At 35.8% G+C, this 21879-nt stretch overlaps 3 protein-coding genes across 7 annotated transcripts in view; 1 reads left to right on the forward strand and 2 right to left on the reverse strand.

Moving 5' to 3' along the window:
* The window catches only part of LOC136025399 (uncharacterized), a 597112-nt gene that overhangs the window by 252187 nt on the left and 323046 nt on the right, over positions 1-21879 (reverse strand). The window lies entirely within an intron of this gene.
* LOC136025352 (uncharacterized) overlaps positions 1-21879 on the forward strand; it is a 61649-nt gene that overhangs the window by 28604 nt on the left and 11166 nt on the right. The window contains exon 7 of one of the 2 annotated variants that reach the window (XM_065701293.1): positions 10558-10724. The exons of the other annotated variant lie outside the window; for it this stretch is intronic. Coding sequence (XP_065557365.1) covers positions 10558-10683 — 126 coding nt within the window. The 3' untranslated portion in view covers positions 10684-10724. Of the gene's footprint in view, positions 1-10557; positions 10725-21879 lie in introns of those variants that run through there. 2 annotated transcript variants of the gene reach the window in all.
* Positions 18628-21879, reverse strand: part of LOC136025473 (signal peptidase complex subunit 1-like) — a 48540-nt gene continuing 45288 nt past the window's right edge. Inside the window, exon 4 of the mRNA XM_065701507.1 lies at positions 18628-18828. Coding sequence (XP_065557579.1) covers positions 18691-18828 — 138 coding nt within the window. The 3' untranslated portion in view covers positions 18628-18690. The remainder of the gene's footprint in view (positions 18829-21879) is intronic.

Below are 21879 nucleotides of genomic sequence, written 5' to 3' on the forward strand. Positions count from 1 at the left end.
TACCAAAGCCGTGCCGTTTGAGCTATTCTTTCTGCCGGGAGTAGGTCACACTTATGTTGTAATTATTGTAAAAAATAAAAGAACCAGAACCAGCCTTATCTAACTATCAAAATTTATGTTGTAATCCTTCTATATCCTTCTTCATTAAAATATGGCAAAACTTTAGACATTAAGAACAAGAGCTAAGAGCTCATATGGCAATTGTGACGAGGTCAGAAGAGCTAAGAGCCAAGAGCTCATATGGTATGAGCTCTAACAGAATTCTAAGAATCAATAGATTGATTCAAAAGAAAAATCAGAGGCTTAATGCCGGTTGGGATTTTTATAAGAGCTCTGAGTCACGATATCAAAATTCATTAAGATCCGATCAGCCACTCGTAAGTTATAAATACCTCATTATTTTCTAATTTTTCCTCTCCCTCTAACCCTTCAATGGTCGAATCTGGGAAAACGACATTATCAAGTCACTTTATGCAGCTTCCTGACACGCCTACCAATTTTCATCGTCCTAGCAAGTCTAGAAGCACCAAACTCACCAAAGCACTGATACCCTTCCTCCAATTCAACCAAAGAGAGCGAATCCAGTACGGTTTCGTCAATCACGTATCTACGATATTTGCTTATTCTATCCACCAAGCTTCATCTCGATTCCTCTACTCTAAGCGTTTTCCAAGATTTCTGATTTCCCCCTCCAACTCCACCCAATGTCAAAAGATGTGGTCAGGATTTGAAATAAGAGCTCTGAGACATGAATTTCTTCTAAATATCAAATTTCATTAAGATCCGGTCACCCATTCTTAAGTTAAAAATACCTCAATTATTCTAATTTTTCCGAATTAAGACCCCCCAGCTCCCCCAAAGAGAACGGATCCGTTTCAATTATGTCAATCACGTATCTAGAACTTGTGCTTATTCTTCCCATCAAGTTTCATCCCGATCTCTCCACTCTAAGCGTTTTCTGGGATTTCTGTTTCCCTCCTCCAACCCCCTATGTCACCGGATCCCATTCAAGTAGAAAATGGAGCAGCTGAGACATAATATCCTTCTATATATTAAGTTTCATTAAGATTCAATCACCTATTCGTAAGATACAAATACTCCAATTTTCACGTTTTCTAAGAATTCCCGTTTTCCCCTCCAACTCCCCCCAATGTCACCGGATCTGGTTGGAATTTAAAATCTGAGCTTTAAAGCACAAGATCCTTCTAAATATCAAATTTCATTAAGATATGATCACCCATTCGTAAGTTACAAATACCTCTTTTTTCGAATTACCCCCCCCCCCCCAACTCCACCAAAGAGAGCGGATCCGGTCTGGTTATGTCAGTCACGTATCTTAGACTTGCTTTTATTCTTCCCATCCAGTTTCATCCTGATCTCTCCACTTCAAGCATCTTGTAAGATTTCCGATCCCCCCAACTGCCCCCCCCCTCAATGGCACTGGATCCGGTTGATATTTAAAATAAAAGATCTGAGTTACGAGGTTCTTCTAAATATGAAGTTTCATGAAGATCTGATCACTCTTTCGTAAGTAAAAAATACGTCATTTTTTCTAATTTTTCAGAATTAACCCCCCTCCCCCCAATTCCCCCAAATAGAGCGGATCCGTTCCAATTATATCAATCACGTATCTAAGAGTTCTGCTTATATTTCCTACCAAGTTTCATCCCAATCCCTCCACTCTAAGCGTTTCCCATGATTTTAGGTCCCCCCCCAAACTCCCCCCCAATGTCACCAGATCCGGTCGGGATTTAAAATAAGAGCTTTGAGACACGATATCCTTCTAAATGTCAAATTTCATTGAGATCCGATCACCCGTTCGTAAGTTGAAAATACCTCATTTTTTCTAATTTAACAGAATTAACCCTCCATCCCCCCCCAACTGCCCCAAAGACAGCGGATCCGTTTTGGTTATGTCAATCATGCATCTAGGACTTGTGATTGTTTTTCCCACCAAGTTTCATCCCGATCCCTCCACTCCAAGTGTTTTCCAAGATTTTTGGTTTCCCCTTCCCAACCCCCCCCCCCCCCCAATGTCACCAGATCCAGTCGGGATTTAAAATAAGAGCTTTGAGACACGATATCCTTCCAAACATCAAATTTCATGAAGATCTGATCAACCGTTCATAAGTTAAAAATACTTCATTTTTTCTATTTTTTCCGAATTAACCAGGTTGATACCAAGTGCCATAAAAATGGGTTACCTAGGCTCACAACACTGTTGCTTTTTTCCAGTGATTATGGCAAAATTTCTGAATTTCTGACGAAGTCACTGCTCTAGAAGGGGAAGGGGTGGGTAGAGATAGGAAACTAAAATATATTCTTAAACTTTAATATTTAGTATAACACTGTCATAAAACAAATCTTTAATGTAAATTCTATTAGTAAGAAAAAAAAATTCTCCCAGTACATGAAGACGGCCATGGAAAACAGTAATTTGTTGGTTGACTTTCAAACTATTCTCTCAAACTTTCAAAGCTTGGGAGATTATGGGAAAGTTGGTATGTATGTCCTTTTCCTGTGTTTACAAAAGAAAAAGCATTTGGTTTCTGATCCAACTCATGTCTTGGGATTCGTAGCATTAAATAATATGGTTGAGGATGAGCTTACTTAATTTTTTTTCTCAAGGCTGAAAAAGGATCAGGGATGAGCATGAATCTTAAAGTGAAGCATTGAAACCAATTCTCTACTTATTGACAAAGTAACTGGATATGTCCTTATAGAAAATGTCAAGGTGTAGAATTAAGGAATAGGATGGTAGGAACATTAATTTGGGTCCCATTTTTGGCTGTCGACAAATTTCAGAGTTTATTCACGTAGTATGATAATCTATCAAATTTGTGGGAAGCCACAGTCTTCGCATTTTACCAAAGCCGTGCCGTTTGAGCTATGCACTCTGCCGGGAGTAGGTCACACTTATGTTGAAATTATTGTAAAAAATAAAAGAACCAGAACCAGCCTTATCTAACTATCAAAATTTATGTTGTAATCCTTCTATACCCTTCTTCATTAAAATATGGCAAAACTTTAAACATTAAGAGCTAAGAGCTCATATGGCAATTGTGACGAGGTCAGAAGAGCTAAGAGCCAAGAGCTCATATGGTATGAGCTCTAACAAAATTCTAAGAATCAATAGATTGATTCAAAAGAAAAATCAGAGGCTTAATGCCGGTCGGGATTTTTTATAAGAGCTCTGAGTCACGATGTCCTTCTAAATATCAAAATTCATTAAGATCCAATCACCCACTCGTAAGTTATAAATAGCTCATTATTTTCTAATTTTTCCTCTCCCTTTTGCCCCTCAATGGTCGAATCTGGGAAAACGACTTTATCAAGTCACTTTGTGCAGTTTCCTGACAAGCCTACCAATTTTCATCGTCCTAGCAAGTCCAGAAGCACCAAACTCACCAAAGCACTGAAACCCTTCCCCCAATTCCCCCAAAGAGAGCGAATCCAGTACGGTTACGTCAATCACGTATCTACGATATTTGCTTATTCTATCCACCAAGCTTCATCCCGATTCCTCCACTCTAAGCGTTTTCCAAGATTTCTGATTTCCCCCTCCAACTCCCCCCAATGTCAAAAGATCTAGTCAGGATTTGAAATAAGAGCTCTGAGACATGAATTTCTTCTAAATATCAAATTTCATTAAGATCCAGTCACCCATTCTTAAGTTAAAAATACCTCAATTATTCTAATTTTTCCAAATTAAGACCCCCCAGCTCCCCCAAAGAGAACGGATCCGTTTCAATTATGTCAATCACGTATCTAGAACTTGTGCTTATTCTTCCCATCAAGTTTCATCCCGATCTCTCCACTCTAAGCGTTTTCTGGGATTTCTGTTTCCCTCCTCCAACCCCCTATGTCACCGGATCCCATTCAAGTAGAAAATGGAGCATCTGAGACATAATATCCTTCTATATATTAAGTTTCATTAAGATTCAATCACCTATTCGTAAGATACAAATACTCCAATTTTCACGTTTTCTAAGAATTCCCGTTTTCCCCTCCAACTCCCCCCAATGTCACCGGATCTTGTTGGAATTTAAAATCTGAGCTTTAAAGCACAAGATCCTTCTAAATATCAAATTTCATTAAGATATGATCACCCATTCGTAAGTTACAAATACCTCTTTTTTCGAATTACCCCCCCCCCCCCCAACTCCACCAAAGAGAGCGGATCCGGTCTGGTTATGTCAGTCACGTATCTTAGACTTGCTTTTTTCCTTCCCATCCAGTTTCATCCTGATCTCTCCACTTCAAGCATCTTCTAAAATTTCCGATCCCCCCAACTGCCCCCCCCCTCAATGGCACTGGATCCGGTTGATATTTAAAATAAAAGATCTGAGTTACGAGGTTCTTCTAAATATGAAGTTTCATGAAGATCTGATCACTCTTTCGTAAGTAAAAAATACGTCATTTTTTCTAATTTTTCAGAATTAACCCCCCTCCCCCCAATTCCCCCAAATAGAGCGGATCCGTTCCAATTATACCAATCACGTATCTAAGAGTTCTGCTTATATTTCCTACCAAGTTTCATCCCAATCCCTCCACTCTAAGCGTTTCCCATGATTTTAGGTCCCCCCAAACTCCCCCCCAATGTCACCAGATCCAGTCGGGATTTAAAATAAGAGCTTTGAGACACGATATCCTTCTAAATGTCAAATTTCATTGAGATCCGATCACCCGTTCGTAAGTTAAAAATACCTCATTTTTTCTAATTTAACAGAATTAACCCTCCATCCCCCCCCCCCAACTGCCCCAAACACAGCGGATCCGTTTTGTTTATGTCAATCATGCATCTAGGACTTGTGCTTGTTTTTCCCACCAAGTTTCATCCCGATCCCTCCACTCCAAGTGTTTTCCAAGATTTTTGGTTTCCCCTTCCCAACCCCCCCCCCCCAATGTCACCAGATCCAGTCGGGATTTAAAATAAGAGCTTTGAGACACGATATCCTTCCAAACATCAAATTTCATGAAGATCTGATCAACCGTTCATAAGTTAAAAATATTTCATTTTTTCTATTTTTTCCGAATTAACCAGCCCCCCTTCCCCCCCCCAAGGATGGTCAAATCGGGAAATGACTATTTCAAATTTAATCTGGTCCAGTCCCTGATACGCCTGCCAAATTTCATCGTCCTAGCTTACCTGGAAGTGCCTAAAGTAGCGAAACCGGGATCGACAGACCGACAGAATTGCGATTGCTACATGGCACTTGGTTGATACCAAGTGCCATAAAAATGGGTTACCTAGGCTCACAGCACTGTTGCTTTTTTCCAGTGATTATGGCAAAATTTCTGAATTTCTGACGAAGTCACTGCTCTAGAAGGGGAAGGGGTGGGTAGAGATAGGAAACTAAAATATATTTTTAAACTTTAATATTTAGTATAACACTGTCATAAAACAAATCTTTAATGTAAATTCTATTAGTAAGAAAAAAAAATTCTCCCAGTACATGAAGACGGCCATGGAAAACAGTAATTTGTTGGTTGACTTTCAAACTTTCAAACTATTCTCTCAAACTTTCAAAGCTTGGGAGATTATGGGAAAGTTGGTATGTATGTCCTTTTCCTGTGTTTACAAAAGAAAAAGCATTTGGTTTCTGATCCAACTCATGTCTTGGGATTCGTAGCATTAAATAATATGGTTGAGGATGAGCTTACTTAATTTTTTTCTCAAGGCTGAAAAAGGATCAGGGATGAGCATGAATCTTAAAGTGAAGCATTGAAACCAATTCTCTACTTATTGACAAAGTAACTGGATATGTCCTTATAGAAAATGTCAAGGTGTAGAATTAAGGAATAGGATGGTAGGAACATTATTTTGGGTCCCATTTTTGGCTGTCGACAAATTTCAGAGTTTATTCACGTAGTATGATAATCTATCAAATTTGTGGGAAGCCACAGTCCTCGCATTTTACCAAAGCCGTGCCGTTTGAGCTATGCACTCTGCCGGGAGTAGGTCACACTTATGTTGAAATTATTGTAAAAAATAAAAGAACCAGAACCAGCCTTATCTAACTATCAAAATTTATGTTGTAATCCTTCTATACCCTTCTTCATTAAAATATGGCAAAACTTTAAACATTTAGAGCTAAGAGCTCATATGGCAATTGTGACGAGGTCAGAAGAGCTAAGAGCTAAGAGCTCATATGGTATGAGCTCTAACAAAATTCTAAGAATCAATAGATTGATTCAAAAGAAAAATCAGAGGCTTAATGCCGGTCGGGATTTTTTATAAGAGCTCTGAGTCACGATGTCCTTCTAAATATCAAAATTCATTAAGATCCGATCACCCACTCGTAAGTTATAAATAGCTCATTATTTTCTAATTTTTCCTCTCCCTTTTGCCCCTCAATGGTCGAATCTGGGAAAACGACTTTATCAAGTCACTTTGTGCAGTTCCCTGACACGCCTACCAATTTTCATCGTCCTAGCAAGTCCAGAAGCACCAAACTCACCAAAGCACTGAAACCCTTCCCCCAATTCCCCCAAAGAGAGCGAATCCAGTACGGTTACGTCAATCACGTATCTACGATATTTGCTTATTCTATCCACCAAGCTTCAACCCGATTCCTCCACTCTAAGCGTTTTCCAAGATCTCTGATTTCCCCCTCCAACTCCCCCCAATGTCAAAAGATCTGGTCAGGATTTGAAATAAGAGCTCTGAGACATGAATTTCTTCTAAATATCAAATTTCATTAAGATCCAGTCACCCATTTTTAAGTTAAAAATACCTCAATTATTCTAATTTTTCCAAATTAAGACCCCCCAGCTCCCCCAAAGAGAACGGATCCGTTTCAATTATGTCAATCACGTATCTAGAACTTGTGCTTATTCTTCCCATCAAGTTTCATCCCGATCTCTCCACTCTAAGCGTTTTCCGAGATTTCTGTTTCCCTCCTCCAACCCCCTATGTCACCGGATCCCATTCAAGTCGAAAATGGAGCATCTGAGACATAATATCCTTCTATATATCAAGTTTCATTAAGATTCGATCACCTATTCGTAAGATAAAATACTCCAATTTTCACGTTTTCTAAGAATTCCCGTTTTCCCCTCCAACTCCCCCCAATGTCGCAGGATCTGGTTGGAATTACCCCCCCCCCCCCCAACTCCACCAAAGAGAGCGGATCCGGTCTGGTTATGTCAGTCACGTATCTTACACTTGTTTTTATTCTTCCCATCAAGTTTCATCCTGATCTCTCCACTTCAAGCATCTTCTAAGATTTCCGATCCCCCCAACTGCCCCCCCCCCCCTCAATGGCACTGGATCCGGTTGATATTTAAAATAAAAGATCTGAGTAACAAGGTTCTTCTAAATATGAAGTTTCATGAAGATCTGATCACTCTTTCGTAAGTTAAAAATACGTCATTTTTTCTAATTTTTCAGAATTAACCCCCCTCCCCCCCAATTCCCCCAAATAGAGCGGATCCATTCCAATTATGTCAATCACGTACTTAAAAGTTCTGCTTATATTTCCCACCAAGTTTCATCCCGATCCCTCCACTCTAAGCGTTTTCCATGATTTTAGGTTTCCCCCAAACTTCCCCCCCCAAAGTCACCAGATCCGGTCGGGATTTAAAATAAGAGCTTTGAGACACGATATCCTTCTAAATGTCAAATTTCATTGAGATCCGATCACCCGCTCGTAAGTTAAAAATACCTCATTTTTTCTAATTTAACAGAATTAACCCTCCCCCCAACTACCCCAAAGAAAGCGGATTCGTTCCGGTTATGTCAATTATGCATCTAGGACTTGTGCTTGTTTTTCCCACCAAGTTTCATCCCGATCCCTCCACTCTAAGTGTTTTCCAAGATTTTAGGTTTCCCCCTCCCAACTCCCACCCCCCCCCCAATGTCACCAGATCCAGTCGGGATTTAAAATAAGAGCTCTGAGACACGATATCCTTCCAAACATCAAATTTCATGAAGATCTGATCAACCGTTCATAAGTTAAAAATACTTCATTTTTTCTTTTTTCCGAATTAACCAGCCCCCATCCCCCCCAGGTGGTCAAATCGGGAAAACGACTATTTCTAATTTAATCTGGTCCGGTCCCTGATATGCCTGCCAAATTTCATCGTCCTAGCTTACCTGGAAGTGCCTAAAGTAGCAAAACCGGGATCGACAGACCGACAGAATTGCGATTGCTATATGGCACTTGGTTAATACCAAGTGCCATAAAAATGGGTTGCCTAGGCTCACAACACTGTTGCCTTTTTCCAGTGATTATGGCAAAATTTCTGAGTTTCTGACGAAGTCACTGTTCTAGAAGGGGAAGGGGTGGGTGGAGATAGGAAACTAAAATATATTCTTAAACTCTAATATTTAGTATAACACTGTCATAAAACAAATCTTTAATGTAAATTCTATTACTATGAAAAAAAAAATCTCCCAGTACATGAAGACGGCCATGGAAAACAGTAATTTGTTCCGTATAATAAGGATGTGATATTTTATTACTAATTGGACTATTACTATATCACTATATTTTTAAGTTTTGGTAAAATAGTACATAATGAGTTCTAAATAAATGATTTAATTAATTTAATAAGGACTTTAATGAAAACCATAAGGAATTCATTATATGTATTCTGGTTCTTGGTGTTTTTAGTCTTTTTAGTGGACGGTAAGTTGAAGTTCATTTTGGCGGCTTGGAGTGAGGGAAAGAAAAAGAAAGGTCAATAAAACTACTTTGCATTCACTTGGCTCAGAAATGTGCGAAGAAATAAGAAATTTACCAAGAAGTAAAAAATCAGAATTTATGGCAGCTATGTTTTGTCTATTCTTATCTATGGTTATGCATCATAAGTATTGGTGCACAACTTGAAAAGTGGCTCCAATGTTTCAAATTTAATTGTCCATTTACACTATTACTTACGCTAATATTATTTACACCTTTTGTAGATGTTTTTTTTTATTTACTTACTAATATCAAATTTTAAGTAAATTAGAATCCTGACCTGATTTGTGACGAATAAGATGAAAGCTTTGTCTCTTTATTCATTTAGTTTTTTTTAGTTTTCTTATATTTCGTCTTTAAAAATAACATCTGTTGAATGTTGAACTCGATTAAGCACTAATATAAAATGCTTATAGTTATATTAGTAGAAAATATCAATTTTTATAGCTGGGTGTATGGGACAAATCAAAATACCATAAATCTTCAGTTTTCGAATAGCTTCCAAGTTTTGTCCTGACTCTTAGCCCTGTTTTTTCTTATTCATTCTTTTTTTTACAAAGTGAATCCAAAAAAGAATAATAATAACCAGCCTAGGATTTTCGTCATTTAGAAAGCCTTAACGCTCTTCTTTCTTGGAACAAACTGCAATTGTATATGAAATTGTAAAAAGCCTTGTTCTGAAACCTAGCTATCCTCCGCCCTTGATTGAAGGTAACCTTTTTAGTTGCGAGGACAACACTAAAAAAAAATAGTTTGGGATCGAAAAGGGGCCTTTTCTAAGACCTTAATTAGTTCTCTTTAAAAATAAGGGCTATTAATCTATGATCACTTTGAACAATTTAAAGACTGATTTACAACCTCTTGAAACGTCATGATAGCCACATCAATACATATAATAAACTAACCCTCGAGTTTTTAGTGGTTTACAAATAAGGAAATGAGAAAATACTACCTCAAGGAAATCCAAGGGCTGCCGATAGAGGTCTATATTGAATATAAACTAGATAGAACATATCCCCAACGAAGATATATACCACGCTACTAACTGCAATCCAATTGAAATCTTCGGAATGCTCCATTAGATGTTCTGGGGAGGTATGGGTGACAAAAAGCTGCAACATGGCGCGTGGGGACGGCCACCCTCTGGTTTCCGCAAGCCCGAAAATAACCCTGAGCTGATCCCTTGATAAGAAGGCAAAGGTGACGAGGTGTTCCATAGGGAAGCTTCGACTGCAGGTGCGAGACAAGTTAAGCTGGCGACCTACTACTACTGCCCTATGTGTCTATTGTCGTAGTAGGACCCAAGTCTAAGCATGTGAGCGAAGCTGGAAAAACGAGACTAAATAAGAACTAGAGGTAACTCTGCTTACAAGATTGTAAGTTCAGGAAAACGAATAAGGGTGGATAACTCATCTTTATTATAAGAAAATTACCGAGAAAAAAGACTTTAAAATAAAACCTAGCCTTTTAAAGTGAGTATATGATTTGTTTCTGCCAGACTGCCACCCTTCAGGAATCTCTGCAGAACATGCACGACCATAAAAAACGATTTGATCATAAATCTAATCCATTTTTAGGGCCAATCCTGCTGAACTTTTCACTAATATTTTTCCTTCAAAATCAAATATAAATAATAGTTTTCGGTTCACCTTTTACTGAGTTTTGTTTTATGGTTTTTGAGAAATCAAGCTGATTATATTTGCAAAGAATAAACGAAAATAAAAATCAAAATACAACAGTTGAAGACATTTATAAGAAAGCATGTTATTTGTTTCTGTCGATATGGTAGTCCGAAGGAATTCATGGAGACCAGTGACCTACATGGCCCAAAATGAACAAAACTTTAACCAAAAACCTATTTTATTTTCAGAACCAATCCGGCTGTGTTCCCTTCGATTTTAATGGATATGGAGGAAATGACAATAACTTCAATTCAATCGATGAATGCAAATTTTTCTGTGATAAAATAATAAGAACAGCTCATAGTAAATTTTAATCTGATTAATCATACTATTTAATAAAATTTTGCTTCGAAAATTCAAACTCGTATTATCATCAGTAAGTACGTCCAAGATTCACGTCCTACCTTATTTAGACAAAAAATCACGTAAACAATGAATTCTTAGCGACAACATTAAATAATGCGTGTCCATAAACATATATATTAGCCAACATTAAGAAAACAGTAAATGGTGCTTTTGTTTTTCTCATGTTCCAAATTTTGTGCGATATATAAGCATATACACATCTGAAAGCAACATTAAGAAAACTTGTGATGTCCAGGACAACAATGAACAATCTGGCTAGGTACGGCACACAGACTCAAGAAAGAAGAGGAAGATGGGCTACGTATTTACAGGTGAAAGAATAGACTACTTTCCAATTTTGATTATGTGTATATGGCCAGGTGGTTTTGGCCAACCCTCATATAAGAATGAGCAAATAATTAAATTTAGTTTTTATTTTCCATTCAAAAAACATGTCAGAACAAATAAAAATAAGACAAAATTATTTTTCAACTGAAAAAACGGATTTTCCAATTGGCTACTTCATTGGCTTTCTGTCTATAGAAAGCCAAATGAAAACGATACTTTATCTTGAAGAGAAACGTACAAAGAATGCAGAAAAAAAACGGAAAAAATAGAAATACATAAGCATCGACGTATATTTAAATCCTGTTTTCACTTGATTCTGCTTTACTTAAATCCCTATTTCTCCACGCTGAACTTAAATCCCATTTTTAATGACGGATAAAATGAAGTTATCCAGCTAGAAAAAAAATATGCCAAGAATTTGTTTTCCAAAATAAAATAAGAAAACCTATTTTTCAATTGGCTGATTCATTGGTTTTTTGTCCATGGAACGCCATATCAAATCGGTATTTTACTCTATAGTTAACTAAAACAAATAAGAATAACAAAACATGAAAAGAAATAGAAAGCCTTAAAATAGAAAGCCTTTGCGTATATTTAAAGTTTCTTTTCATTTGACATTTTAAAGACAAAGCGGACATCTAACCAGCCAAATAACATCAGCATAACATTTGAAAACCAATTTTTCTATTGGCTGATTCATTGATTTTTGTCCATGGAGCACCAAATAAAAACAGTTCTTGGCTCCACCATGAACAGAAATGCGTAGGAATAAAACACGTGAATGAAAATTGAAATACATAAGCATCCGCGTATAATAAAATTCTTTTTTCTTTTTGACATTTTTAAGACAAATTGGAGAGCTAATTTACAAGTAAAGTGACATATGAAAAATATTCCATATAACATAGGAAAACAGAGTTGTCAACTGAGTGATCAATTGTGGCGTTTCAAAATACCAAAACACCAAATGAAAACAGGCTCATTTGAGGTTAATTAGAAGGTTCTGTAGTAAAAATGAAAGATGGAACAATGATGGAACGAACCGCGAACTTTGCCGCAACACTGAAAATACATCTTGACTTACATATTTACAATGCACCTATTATTTTTAAATACAGCCTTCTTCTAAGTATTATATTCAAATAAATTATCTTTTGTCATTTAACGTCCTTTTCAAAGTCATTTCCATATAATTGTGTTTTTGTATTTTCTACAATCAAAAAGCTTATTACTCTAATCAGTTCTCCTATATAGGACTAAACATCAGCTTTCTAAATAGAAGAACACTGACTTTCAATACATGACTTGTATCGACTTGTATATTTACAATGGACCTATTATTTTTAAATACAGCCTTCTTCTAAGCCTTATATTCCAATAAATTATCTTTTGTCATTTAACGTCCTTTTCAAAATCATTTCCATATAATTGTGTTTTTGTACTTTCTACAATCAAAAACCTTATTACTCTAATCAGTTCTCCTATATTGGAGTAAACATCAGCTAGATTCTTTTAATCTAAGAAGGTTAGTATAGCACTCATATATATTTCAATTAACATTTTCACTTAACGGAATATGAGGAGAGCATAAGCTTAGATTACGCCTAGATTCATCGATACTTTTAATCTAAGAAGGTTAGCATAGCACTCATATATAACATTTTCAATTAACAGAATGCGAAGAAAACATAGGCTTAGATTTTTTCCGCGTTTTACGCTCGACTGAGTAAAAAGATATCAAAACCCGGGAGAAAAAGAAAAAAAAACGGGACTTTGGGAAGTTAAAATGAGAAAGTTTGTTGGACGCAACTTAATAGAGCACCTTCGAGCAGTATGTCTAAAAAAAATCCTTAACTCGCTTGGTGCTTGTATGATATACACCCTACCGAATGTTCCTCTAATATGTTTCTCTGGCGTTCAATCCTACAGAAATATACAAAGGTAAGGTAGAAATATAATACTTTAGAAAAAAATTGGTCCATATATTTGGACATTAGGGGGGAGAAGGTAAGTATAGCGGGTCTGCATGCCTAAGGTGTTAGTTAGAACTATTCTGCATATTATATAGTAAGAATTGTTTTCTACCTTCACTGTCCAAGTATTTTACCCCCCCCCCCCCCCTATTATGTGCAAACATAAAGCTCAAATGATATATTCACCATCTATTCTGTCACTTCTTTTTGTCACGCTAAGATGAAAGATGAAATCTCACGCTAAGATGAAAGAAACCAACGAAAAAAACGATTCTATAATATGGCAATGAATGAACAACTTAAGGGGTAGGTCGTTTATCATACAAGTCCCACTCACTTTATTACAAGCCTCTTCTCTTCAAAATACAGTCGAAGGTCCATGCCTTTGTGCGACAGAGGAAGATGCGTGAAAGGAAAAACAAAAGAAATAAAAAATACATGTTACTCATGGGAATAACTTGACTTCTGTCAGGATTCTTCATAAAATCCATCAAGGATTTCATGTATGAACTTCAGGAAAAAAAAATAGAAAATATTATTTTTATATTATTATTATTATTATTTTTATATTATATATTATTTTATAATAATTATTATTATATTATTATTATTACTAGAATTATTATTTCATTATCATTATATTATATTATTATCAAATATTATTTAATGTTTATTATTAAAATAATTGGAGATATTAAAATAGCAAAATTTGTCAAACAACACAATCAAGCAGCTTTGTTCCTAGCCCTGCTTACTCATGCGAATTGACTTTTGACTTTTGTAATTGTCGAGAGTTAGTTATAATTGCTCATGAAGCTTATTTATAAAGTTGAGCAGCCTAGTTTATGAAGTTGAAAATGACAGTAAATATTAAGAAAAAAGAAAAAAGATTGCCCAGCAAATAATTCAAGGTATTTTGCCTTTTTTCTCAAATTTTTTTTCTGAAACCATTATTCCCCTGAAGAAACCTAACATACCTTCCTCAACCTTTCAAAGTACCAACGCTTCAGAACAATGTGTACACCAATTGAAGTATTCATAATAAAATCACGCAGCAAAAAAATATCCGCTATCATGTTATCTAACTCAATTTACAAAAATAAATAAGTGTTTATAGCAACTGAGTATACTACGGCGCTTCGCTAAGAATCATTAACAAAGTAATTGTTTACTAAATTACAAATTAATATTGTAACATTAGGCATTTTTCAGCAAATATCAGTTTGATCACATCTTCGTCAAACGTGACTATTTATTTGATATACTTACTTTCCTTTCATAATAAAAACGTTGATACTACTCAGCTCTTAGTTTGAATCTGTCAAGTGGAAAATTTTAAGAGTACTACAGATACCAGATAACGCTATTTCAAGAAAACTCTTTTTTCTTTTTTAAGTAACCTTTTCAAAGGAATCTAAATCATTTCAGGTTTGTCAATTTCATTTTATCCACAGCTGGAGTCTATTAAAATAAGGTCGTTAGTTCAGACTTATATCAATTCTGATGCTGTTTTGATCTAAAGGGCTACATCATTACTCAGTGCTACATCACAATAGCGCAGCACTTATGATCATAAATGTTTCAACCTGTAAGGTTTGGACGTAACAGCAGTGTATTGCAAGGATACAGCAGCGTTCTGCATCATAACAGTGCAGAGATTATGATCATCAGTGCTGCAGCTTGTAAGGTTTTGATATAGAAGCAGCAGTGTAGTACAAGGATACAGTAGCGTGCTGCATTATAACAATGGCACTCATGATGATAAGTGCTGCAGCTTGTAAAGTTTTGATGTAACTTATATTTCGAGGCTCAAAATGAGGAACTGTAATTCACCTATATGGAGGTTTCGGCTATAATTCCAATGCTTCACTTCGATCTGACACCATTTTCGAGAGCTTTCAGATTATTTTTCGAAGTTGGCATAAATTTGTTTACGCAATAGATTTTTACCAATAAGATTAAGTTGCCATTCTTGGATCAGCTTCAACTTGCAATTTTGTTGAATTTACGGATTACTATTTAGTTTTTTTTGTATATGCTCCCTTGTGAAATTTGCTTCACATCTTCTGCATACTATATCGTTTTCAATGTTATTTTTGGGGTAGAGCCCTATTTTAACCTATAAACAATATACCATATTAATTCAGATTCAAACGGGTTTTGTATAATTTTGTATACTTGCATTCTCTGACCAACTTGTATAAAACCCAATTCAGGACTCAGCTAAACTCTTTGTTTGGACGTATCACGTTACGGATACGGTTTTGGAAATACTAGTCCTGGGTAGGTCAATGTAGTTACAAAGTAATATAAATACACGGTGTTAACAATGAAGGCATTCATATTCAGTGATTACCACATTTGAAACTTCCATGACATGGCAACTACAAGGAGTATTCGAATCTCATTCCATTTTGATTTGAGGATTTAAGAATGTACCAGGAGAGTAATCAATGCTTTAAACAGTTATGAACTGTGCTTACTAAAAAATTCCTTAAAAAGTATCACAGATATGCAAAATAACCTTTGGTTTTAAAATTATTAGAAGAAATTATTTGCTATAAAAAAAAGGTCAAAAATTTTAAGGCAATAGGCTATCTTAAAGAATCACCCTACCTCGTATACAGACTATTTTAGTTTGTGTGGCCAAATTATTTATAATTGATTGTGTGGTCTGACAATAACTTATAGAGCTTGAATAAACGACAGAAAACTAAAATCCGACGCCTACTTTCAAAAAAAAAACTTAGAAAAACCATTCAACTCCTCCCGTTCCGTGTCAGATATAGAGATATATTCAGTTTTAATGAAACTTACATCATCACATAGTTGGAATTTAGTTTTTTTTATTACATGGACCAAATTTTTCTTAAGTTCCCGAGAGAGCAGTCCCCAAAAAAGTCTAACACACCTTTCCATAAAACGCCAGAAATAACTTTAAAGAACTGGCTGAGTAATTTGGCCGTTTTGGGAGTTCCCCGTGGTGTCAATCCCTTTGATTGCCGTAATCGCCGATAAAAGGGAAGTAGAATTTGGCTGTTTCTTCAGTCAAACAACAAATTCTTGACAGCTTTCAATGATAGCTAGTCCCCCTTAGAGGATTCACTAATGGATCATTTGTCTTTGAGAGGGTCAGTTGCCGCTGAAACTTGCAAGATAATTTCTAAGGCATCGCATCTCTTTATACAGTTTCGCATCAGCTAAGAGATAAAGTAGTAGCATAAATAAAAAAAACAAGAATAAGCAACGATAAACTTAATTAACAACGCCGTTTAAAACAACGGCGTTAGGTGTGGTTCCTTCTTCAAATTCTAGGTCTTGGAAGCAGTTCCTCGGTTCTTCCTGTGCAAAGTCGATGGTTCTTGAGTCAGTTACGGAGTAGGAACTGATAATAATAATTTCGTCATTGAAAAATTCTTCATCTGGATTCGACCAAATTCCTGCCAAATTAATTAAACATATTCTTCACTCAATTATTAAGCCACTGTGCCACTTGGTTAACCAGTCATTCAAGCTCGGAATATTCCCTCAGCGTCTCAAGTTAGCACGAGTGATAGCAGTATTTAAAGGAGGTGACCGGGAGGACCCGGGGAACTATAGGCCTATATCTCTTCTGTCTGTTTTTCTAAAATATTTGAAAAGGCTATGCTAAAGCGTTTGCTGAGTTTCCTAGACGCGAAGAAGTTTTTTCATCGGCACCAATTTGGTTTTCGGGAGAAGTGCTCAACAGAACACGCATGTAATATGCTTCTTCATTTTGTACGACAGTCTTTAGACTTCGGCCTTATCCCTGCGGCAATATTCCTTGATGTGAAGAAAGCTTTTGACAGCCTCACACACGAGATACTTATTGGTAAGTTGTCGCATCAAGGTGTTCGTGGGGAAGCTCTGTCCTGGTTTTCTTCATTCCTAACTGGCCGATCCATTGCAGTAGAAGCTTCTGATGAGCATGTTCTAGTTGAATATGGAGTGCCACAAGGCTCAGTTCTTGGGCCATCCCTTTTCCTCATATATGTCAACGACCTCTATCGACTATTTAGCAACCCACGATCTGATTTCTGTTGTTATTTGTGCCAGAAAGGAGATGCTGTGGTTGGAGCCTTGGATACGCCTGGTCAACTTGAAGAACTCTTTGCTTTCGCCGACGACACCACCCTGGGGGCTGCAGCGCCTGATGAATTGTCTCTTATCCTTAAGCTACAATTGATGACAGAAAGCATATATCGTTGGTTTGATGCAAATTTGTTAGCTTTGAATGTAAAAAAATCGTTTCTTCTTATATTCTCCCGCATAGGCAAAAGCTGCCCTACAGTGACAGAGCTTAAAACATCTAAGGGATCCATATCCCGCCCAGCTGACCGGTTTATTCGATTCCTTGGGATACTTCTGGATGAAAATCTATCTTTCAAACGGCATGTTGAGTCAATGAGATTAAAGGTTTCTCGAGGCCTTGGAATTATTCGGAAGCTGAAGCGAGTCTTTCCTTTTTCTATCCTTCGTCTATTATACTTCTCTCTTATTTACCCTTATTTATGCTACTGCTCGTCAGTGTGGATGTCAACATTTCCATCTGTACTTACACCTTTACATAATCTCCAACTGAAAGCAGCAAAAATCCTTCAGTCTACCACCCATATTTCTGTTGAACTTCTGAAGATTAAAGATATTCATACATTACACCTCTCTTTCATTGCATTTCAGTATTTCCGTGGAGACCTTCCATCAAGTTTTTCCGGGCTTCTTGAAACTGTTCGAAATGTCAGTCCTTATGAAACTAGAAACAAGGATGATGTGCAAGTGCCATCCGCCCCTGCAGTGCGCTCGGACTTTGGTCTGATAGTTGCTGTCGGACATGCCTGGAATTCCATTCCTGTTGGGATTCGACAGTCCTGTACCATAGGCTCCTTCAAGAAACGGTTGAAGAATTTTTTAATTAAAAAATAATTTAAATTATAATATTGATCAGTTATTTATATTGTTTTGTTATCAAGATTTATTTTATTTAATTAATTATTTAGATTGAATTTAATTATTTAGATTTGGGTGGTGTGAGTGTCGGATCCTCGATGTATATATATATATATTTTTTTTTTTAAGTAGGTGGTGCGGAGATCAGTTGTATTCGGGTGGGGATTGGTGAGTAGACTCTAAATATATTTTAAGTGTGAATGTATTTAATAGTTATTTATGTTTTGTTTTGTTTTTTTCCCAAATAACGGGCCATTGAGCCCTTTGGGATATTTTTTGTTTATAAATGGATGGATATTTATAATAAAAGGAACTTATATGTTAACTTATGTTTAGTTTTCCAAATACCTACTGACAAAATCATAAAACGTTTTGGAAATCAAACAAAGAAAATAAAACAGTCAAACATTAGCATTCGAGACTCAAAAGGAAAAAAGTACTTAAATTTATAATTCAGTGTAATTAGGACAAAACATACTCTGTATGTATATTTTAACTGTTTTTAATATTCCTTAATATTTTCGATTTCAAGTACGTTCTTAAAAGCCCTTTGTCTGTCTCACTAGGTTTTACTAAAATTTGACAATACAACATCTAAAAAAGTAACAAAACTCAAAGATGGCGTTATTTGAAAATTTATATTATTCGAAATACCATTTAAAAATGCAAAAAAAAATTTGATATTTTCTATTTATCCTTTCCAGCAGCTTTCTTCTTTTTCCCTTTAGGGGTATCGACAGTATCAACCCCTGCAGTAGATACTACTTCAGGCTTCCTCCATTTAACGGGATTCCTTTGATACATAGGCCATGGAATGGAGCACAACTAAAATACGATACAAATTAGGTAAACAAATGTATACATGATTGAAAGAAAATTTGGACCAAACCCAAAATTGTACATAATGTCAACTATGCACAACAACAATCAGACAAAGAACAGTTTTAAAATACTAAATTAGCTGTTAGTTTAATTAGCTGTTTGCTCATAAATTAATTAGTTAATAATAATTTTTTAACTAATTAGTTAATAAATTTTTAGTTAAATAATAAATTAATTAGCTGTTAGCTAATAAATTATAAATTAGCTGTTTGCTAAATTAGCTAATTAGCTGTAAGCCTCGCTCTTTACACCCTCCAATGAAATTCCATTTTTTTATTAAATCTTTCCTTATGACATGTGCCCAGTCCATACAGGCACGACCTCCTTTTGATTTACTTTATCATAGCCTTGTAAACAACACAGCATTTGTGCTGGATTCTTCTTAATGGGTATATCCTTACTGATCCAGATTAATAATTTTTGATAACTAAATGACGATTAATATAAATAAAACTACCGTAAAGTTGTAATACAGCGACAGAAACAAAGTGTAAAACTAAACAAACTGTTGCAATCGTTTTACATTAATTAGTTTAAAAAAAGTTTAGTTAAAATAAAATTAGTTAAAATTAGTTAAAAAAAATCTAACTAACTGTCGGTACCTTGTTAGAAGTCAAACCCATCAAGCTACGTAATAATTTTTCTTTTTATTAAGGTGGACTTATTTGAGTTCGTTAAATTGAGTCATAAAATCATTAAAAAAAATTATGAGTGAAGGGCTAAAAGTAAGGTCATTAGGCCATTGCCTCTAACCCAACCCCTAACTATGAAGCATAGACTTCTATTATCAAAATATGCTAAATAGATATTTCACAAAAGATCATCATGTAAGATGGTTAAATCTGAGTGATGCAAGGACTTTCAATCTATATGATCGGAGGAAACAAATTTAGACTCTATGCCCTGTTCCCCTGAAAACATATCTCTCAACCAAATGTTACACAATATCTTTCTAGTTATGACCCATAAGAGAGTACCTAGTTGTCACAAACAAAACCAAGTACATTTTTAAAAATGTTTGATTTTCAACACATTATTCTTCAATTTCTCAGCTTTTTGATGACGAATGTGAGAAAAAATTGTAATATAGAATTCCAAAGTCATAGATTTTAACATTTCATTTTAACAAATTGACAATTTAACAGATTTTTACTAAATGTGGCATTTAAGGATTCATTTACGCGTTAATAGGTAGGAGAAAAAATTATTCAACTCCTTCCCTCAATACGAAATTTGAAGTCGCCTTGCCACCCCTCCGCTCCCTTCTGCAGACACTGCGGATATGTTATCTTGATGACCTGGATAAAAAATATTTTCTGCAATTAATCTCTACCTCCTTCCCAAAGTTAAAATGTAAGGTCCTTTACCCCCCCCCCCCCAAAAAAAAAAAACTCCCTGGAAGTTTGATTCCATCCTTCAAGCCATTTCGGACATTTTATATATAATTTGAAAACAGAGCTTAGCTTGCAACGTTGTTTGCATGCTCAAGGAAAAAGTAATATTTGGTCTCACAAAAAGATATCATCCCTGAAAACCTGTCAGTTGATTATTTTTCAAGAGGAAATTCAGCAGACAGAAATTTGGGGAAAATGAACCTTGATAAGAAAGGTGTTGACAAGTGACTTATCAGGCACTAGGTTCTCAGTGACTTTGCGCGAAGGGGGATGTTACAAAAAGTTAAGTGCTTTGACGCAGAAGAGTAGAGAAAAAAAAAGTTAGACTTGGTGGGAATGTTTTCTGAAAAGAGTTCAAGGAGTAATTTCACGGAAGCAATATGATAAAGTGAGAGGAGTAATATGGAGTTATTTCACACTTATTTTGTCGATTTTAATAGAAGTAGCTACTCTCAAAAAAGAATCAAGCAATGCTTAAAGAAGTTGAAACATAAGCTAAATATATTCATTATTATGTCCATCGCTCAAATCTCTGTCAATACACTAAATAACTTCATGTCTGCAGATGCAAAACTTCTTTTCTTGCATCCATGCATTACATATGTGTCTTAGTCGAAGCAAAAAGCCTCATAAACTCTTCATTAGAACTCTACAAGAACGCGGAGAAAAGAGGATGATCTCGAATGGCTAGCTGCAAACGATAGTTCTATTGGTTTCCATCTGTTCAGATCATCCGGTTACGTTTAGATGCTATTCAAGATTAAATAGAAAAAACCAAGTTTTTTAAATGAAAGTGAGGAGCAACATTAAAACTTAAAACGAACAGAAATTACACCGTACATGAAAGAGGCTTTTCCTCCTCAACGCCCCGTTCTTTACGCTAAAGTTCGATTCTTTCTCTTAACTCCATTTTTAAAACAGTAAAAAAGTTTGGCGTAAAGAGCGGGGCATTGAGGAGCAAAATACGATTACTCCTGGGAAAAAAAACAAACAAACACGCATCCGTGATCTGTCTTTTGGCAAAAAAAAATGCGAAATTCCACATTTTTGTAGATAGGAGCTTGAAACTTCAACACTAAGGTTCTCTGATACGCTGAATCTGATTGTGTGATTTCTGTTAAGATTGTACGACTTTTAGGGGGCGTTTTCCCCTATTTTCTAAAATAAGACAAATTTTCTCAGGCTCGTAACTTTAGATGGGTAAAACTGATCTTGATGAAACTTATATATTTAAAATCAGCATTTAAATGCAATTTTTTATGTAACTATTGGTATCAAAAATCCTTTTTTTAGAGTTTCAGTTACTATTGAGCCAGGTCGCTCCTTACTACAGTTCGTTACCACGAACTGTTTGAAACCCTTATAGCTAGCTTCTGGATTGCTGGCGACCTTGTTCTCGAAATTAAATAAAAAAAAAACAAGTTTTTTGAAATGAAAGTAAGGAGCAACATTAAAACTTAAAACGAACAGAAATTACTCCTTATATGAAAGGGGTTTTTCCTCCTCGACGCCCCGCTCTTTACGCTAAAGTTTTTTATTGTTTTAAAAAGTAGAGTTGCGAGAAAGAATCAAACTTTAGCGCAAGGAGCGGGGCGTCGAG

Source organism: Artemia franciscana, chromosome 1 (genome assembly GCF_032884065.1).
Source record: "Artemia franciscana chromosome 1, ASM3288406v1, whole genome shotgun sequence".
NCBI lineage: Eukaryota > Metazoa > Arthropoda > Branchiopoda > Anostraca > Artemiidae > Artemia > Artemia franciscana.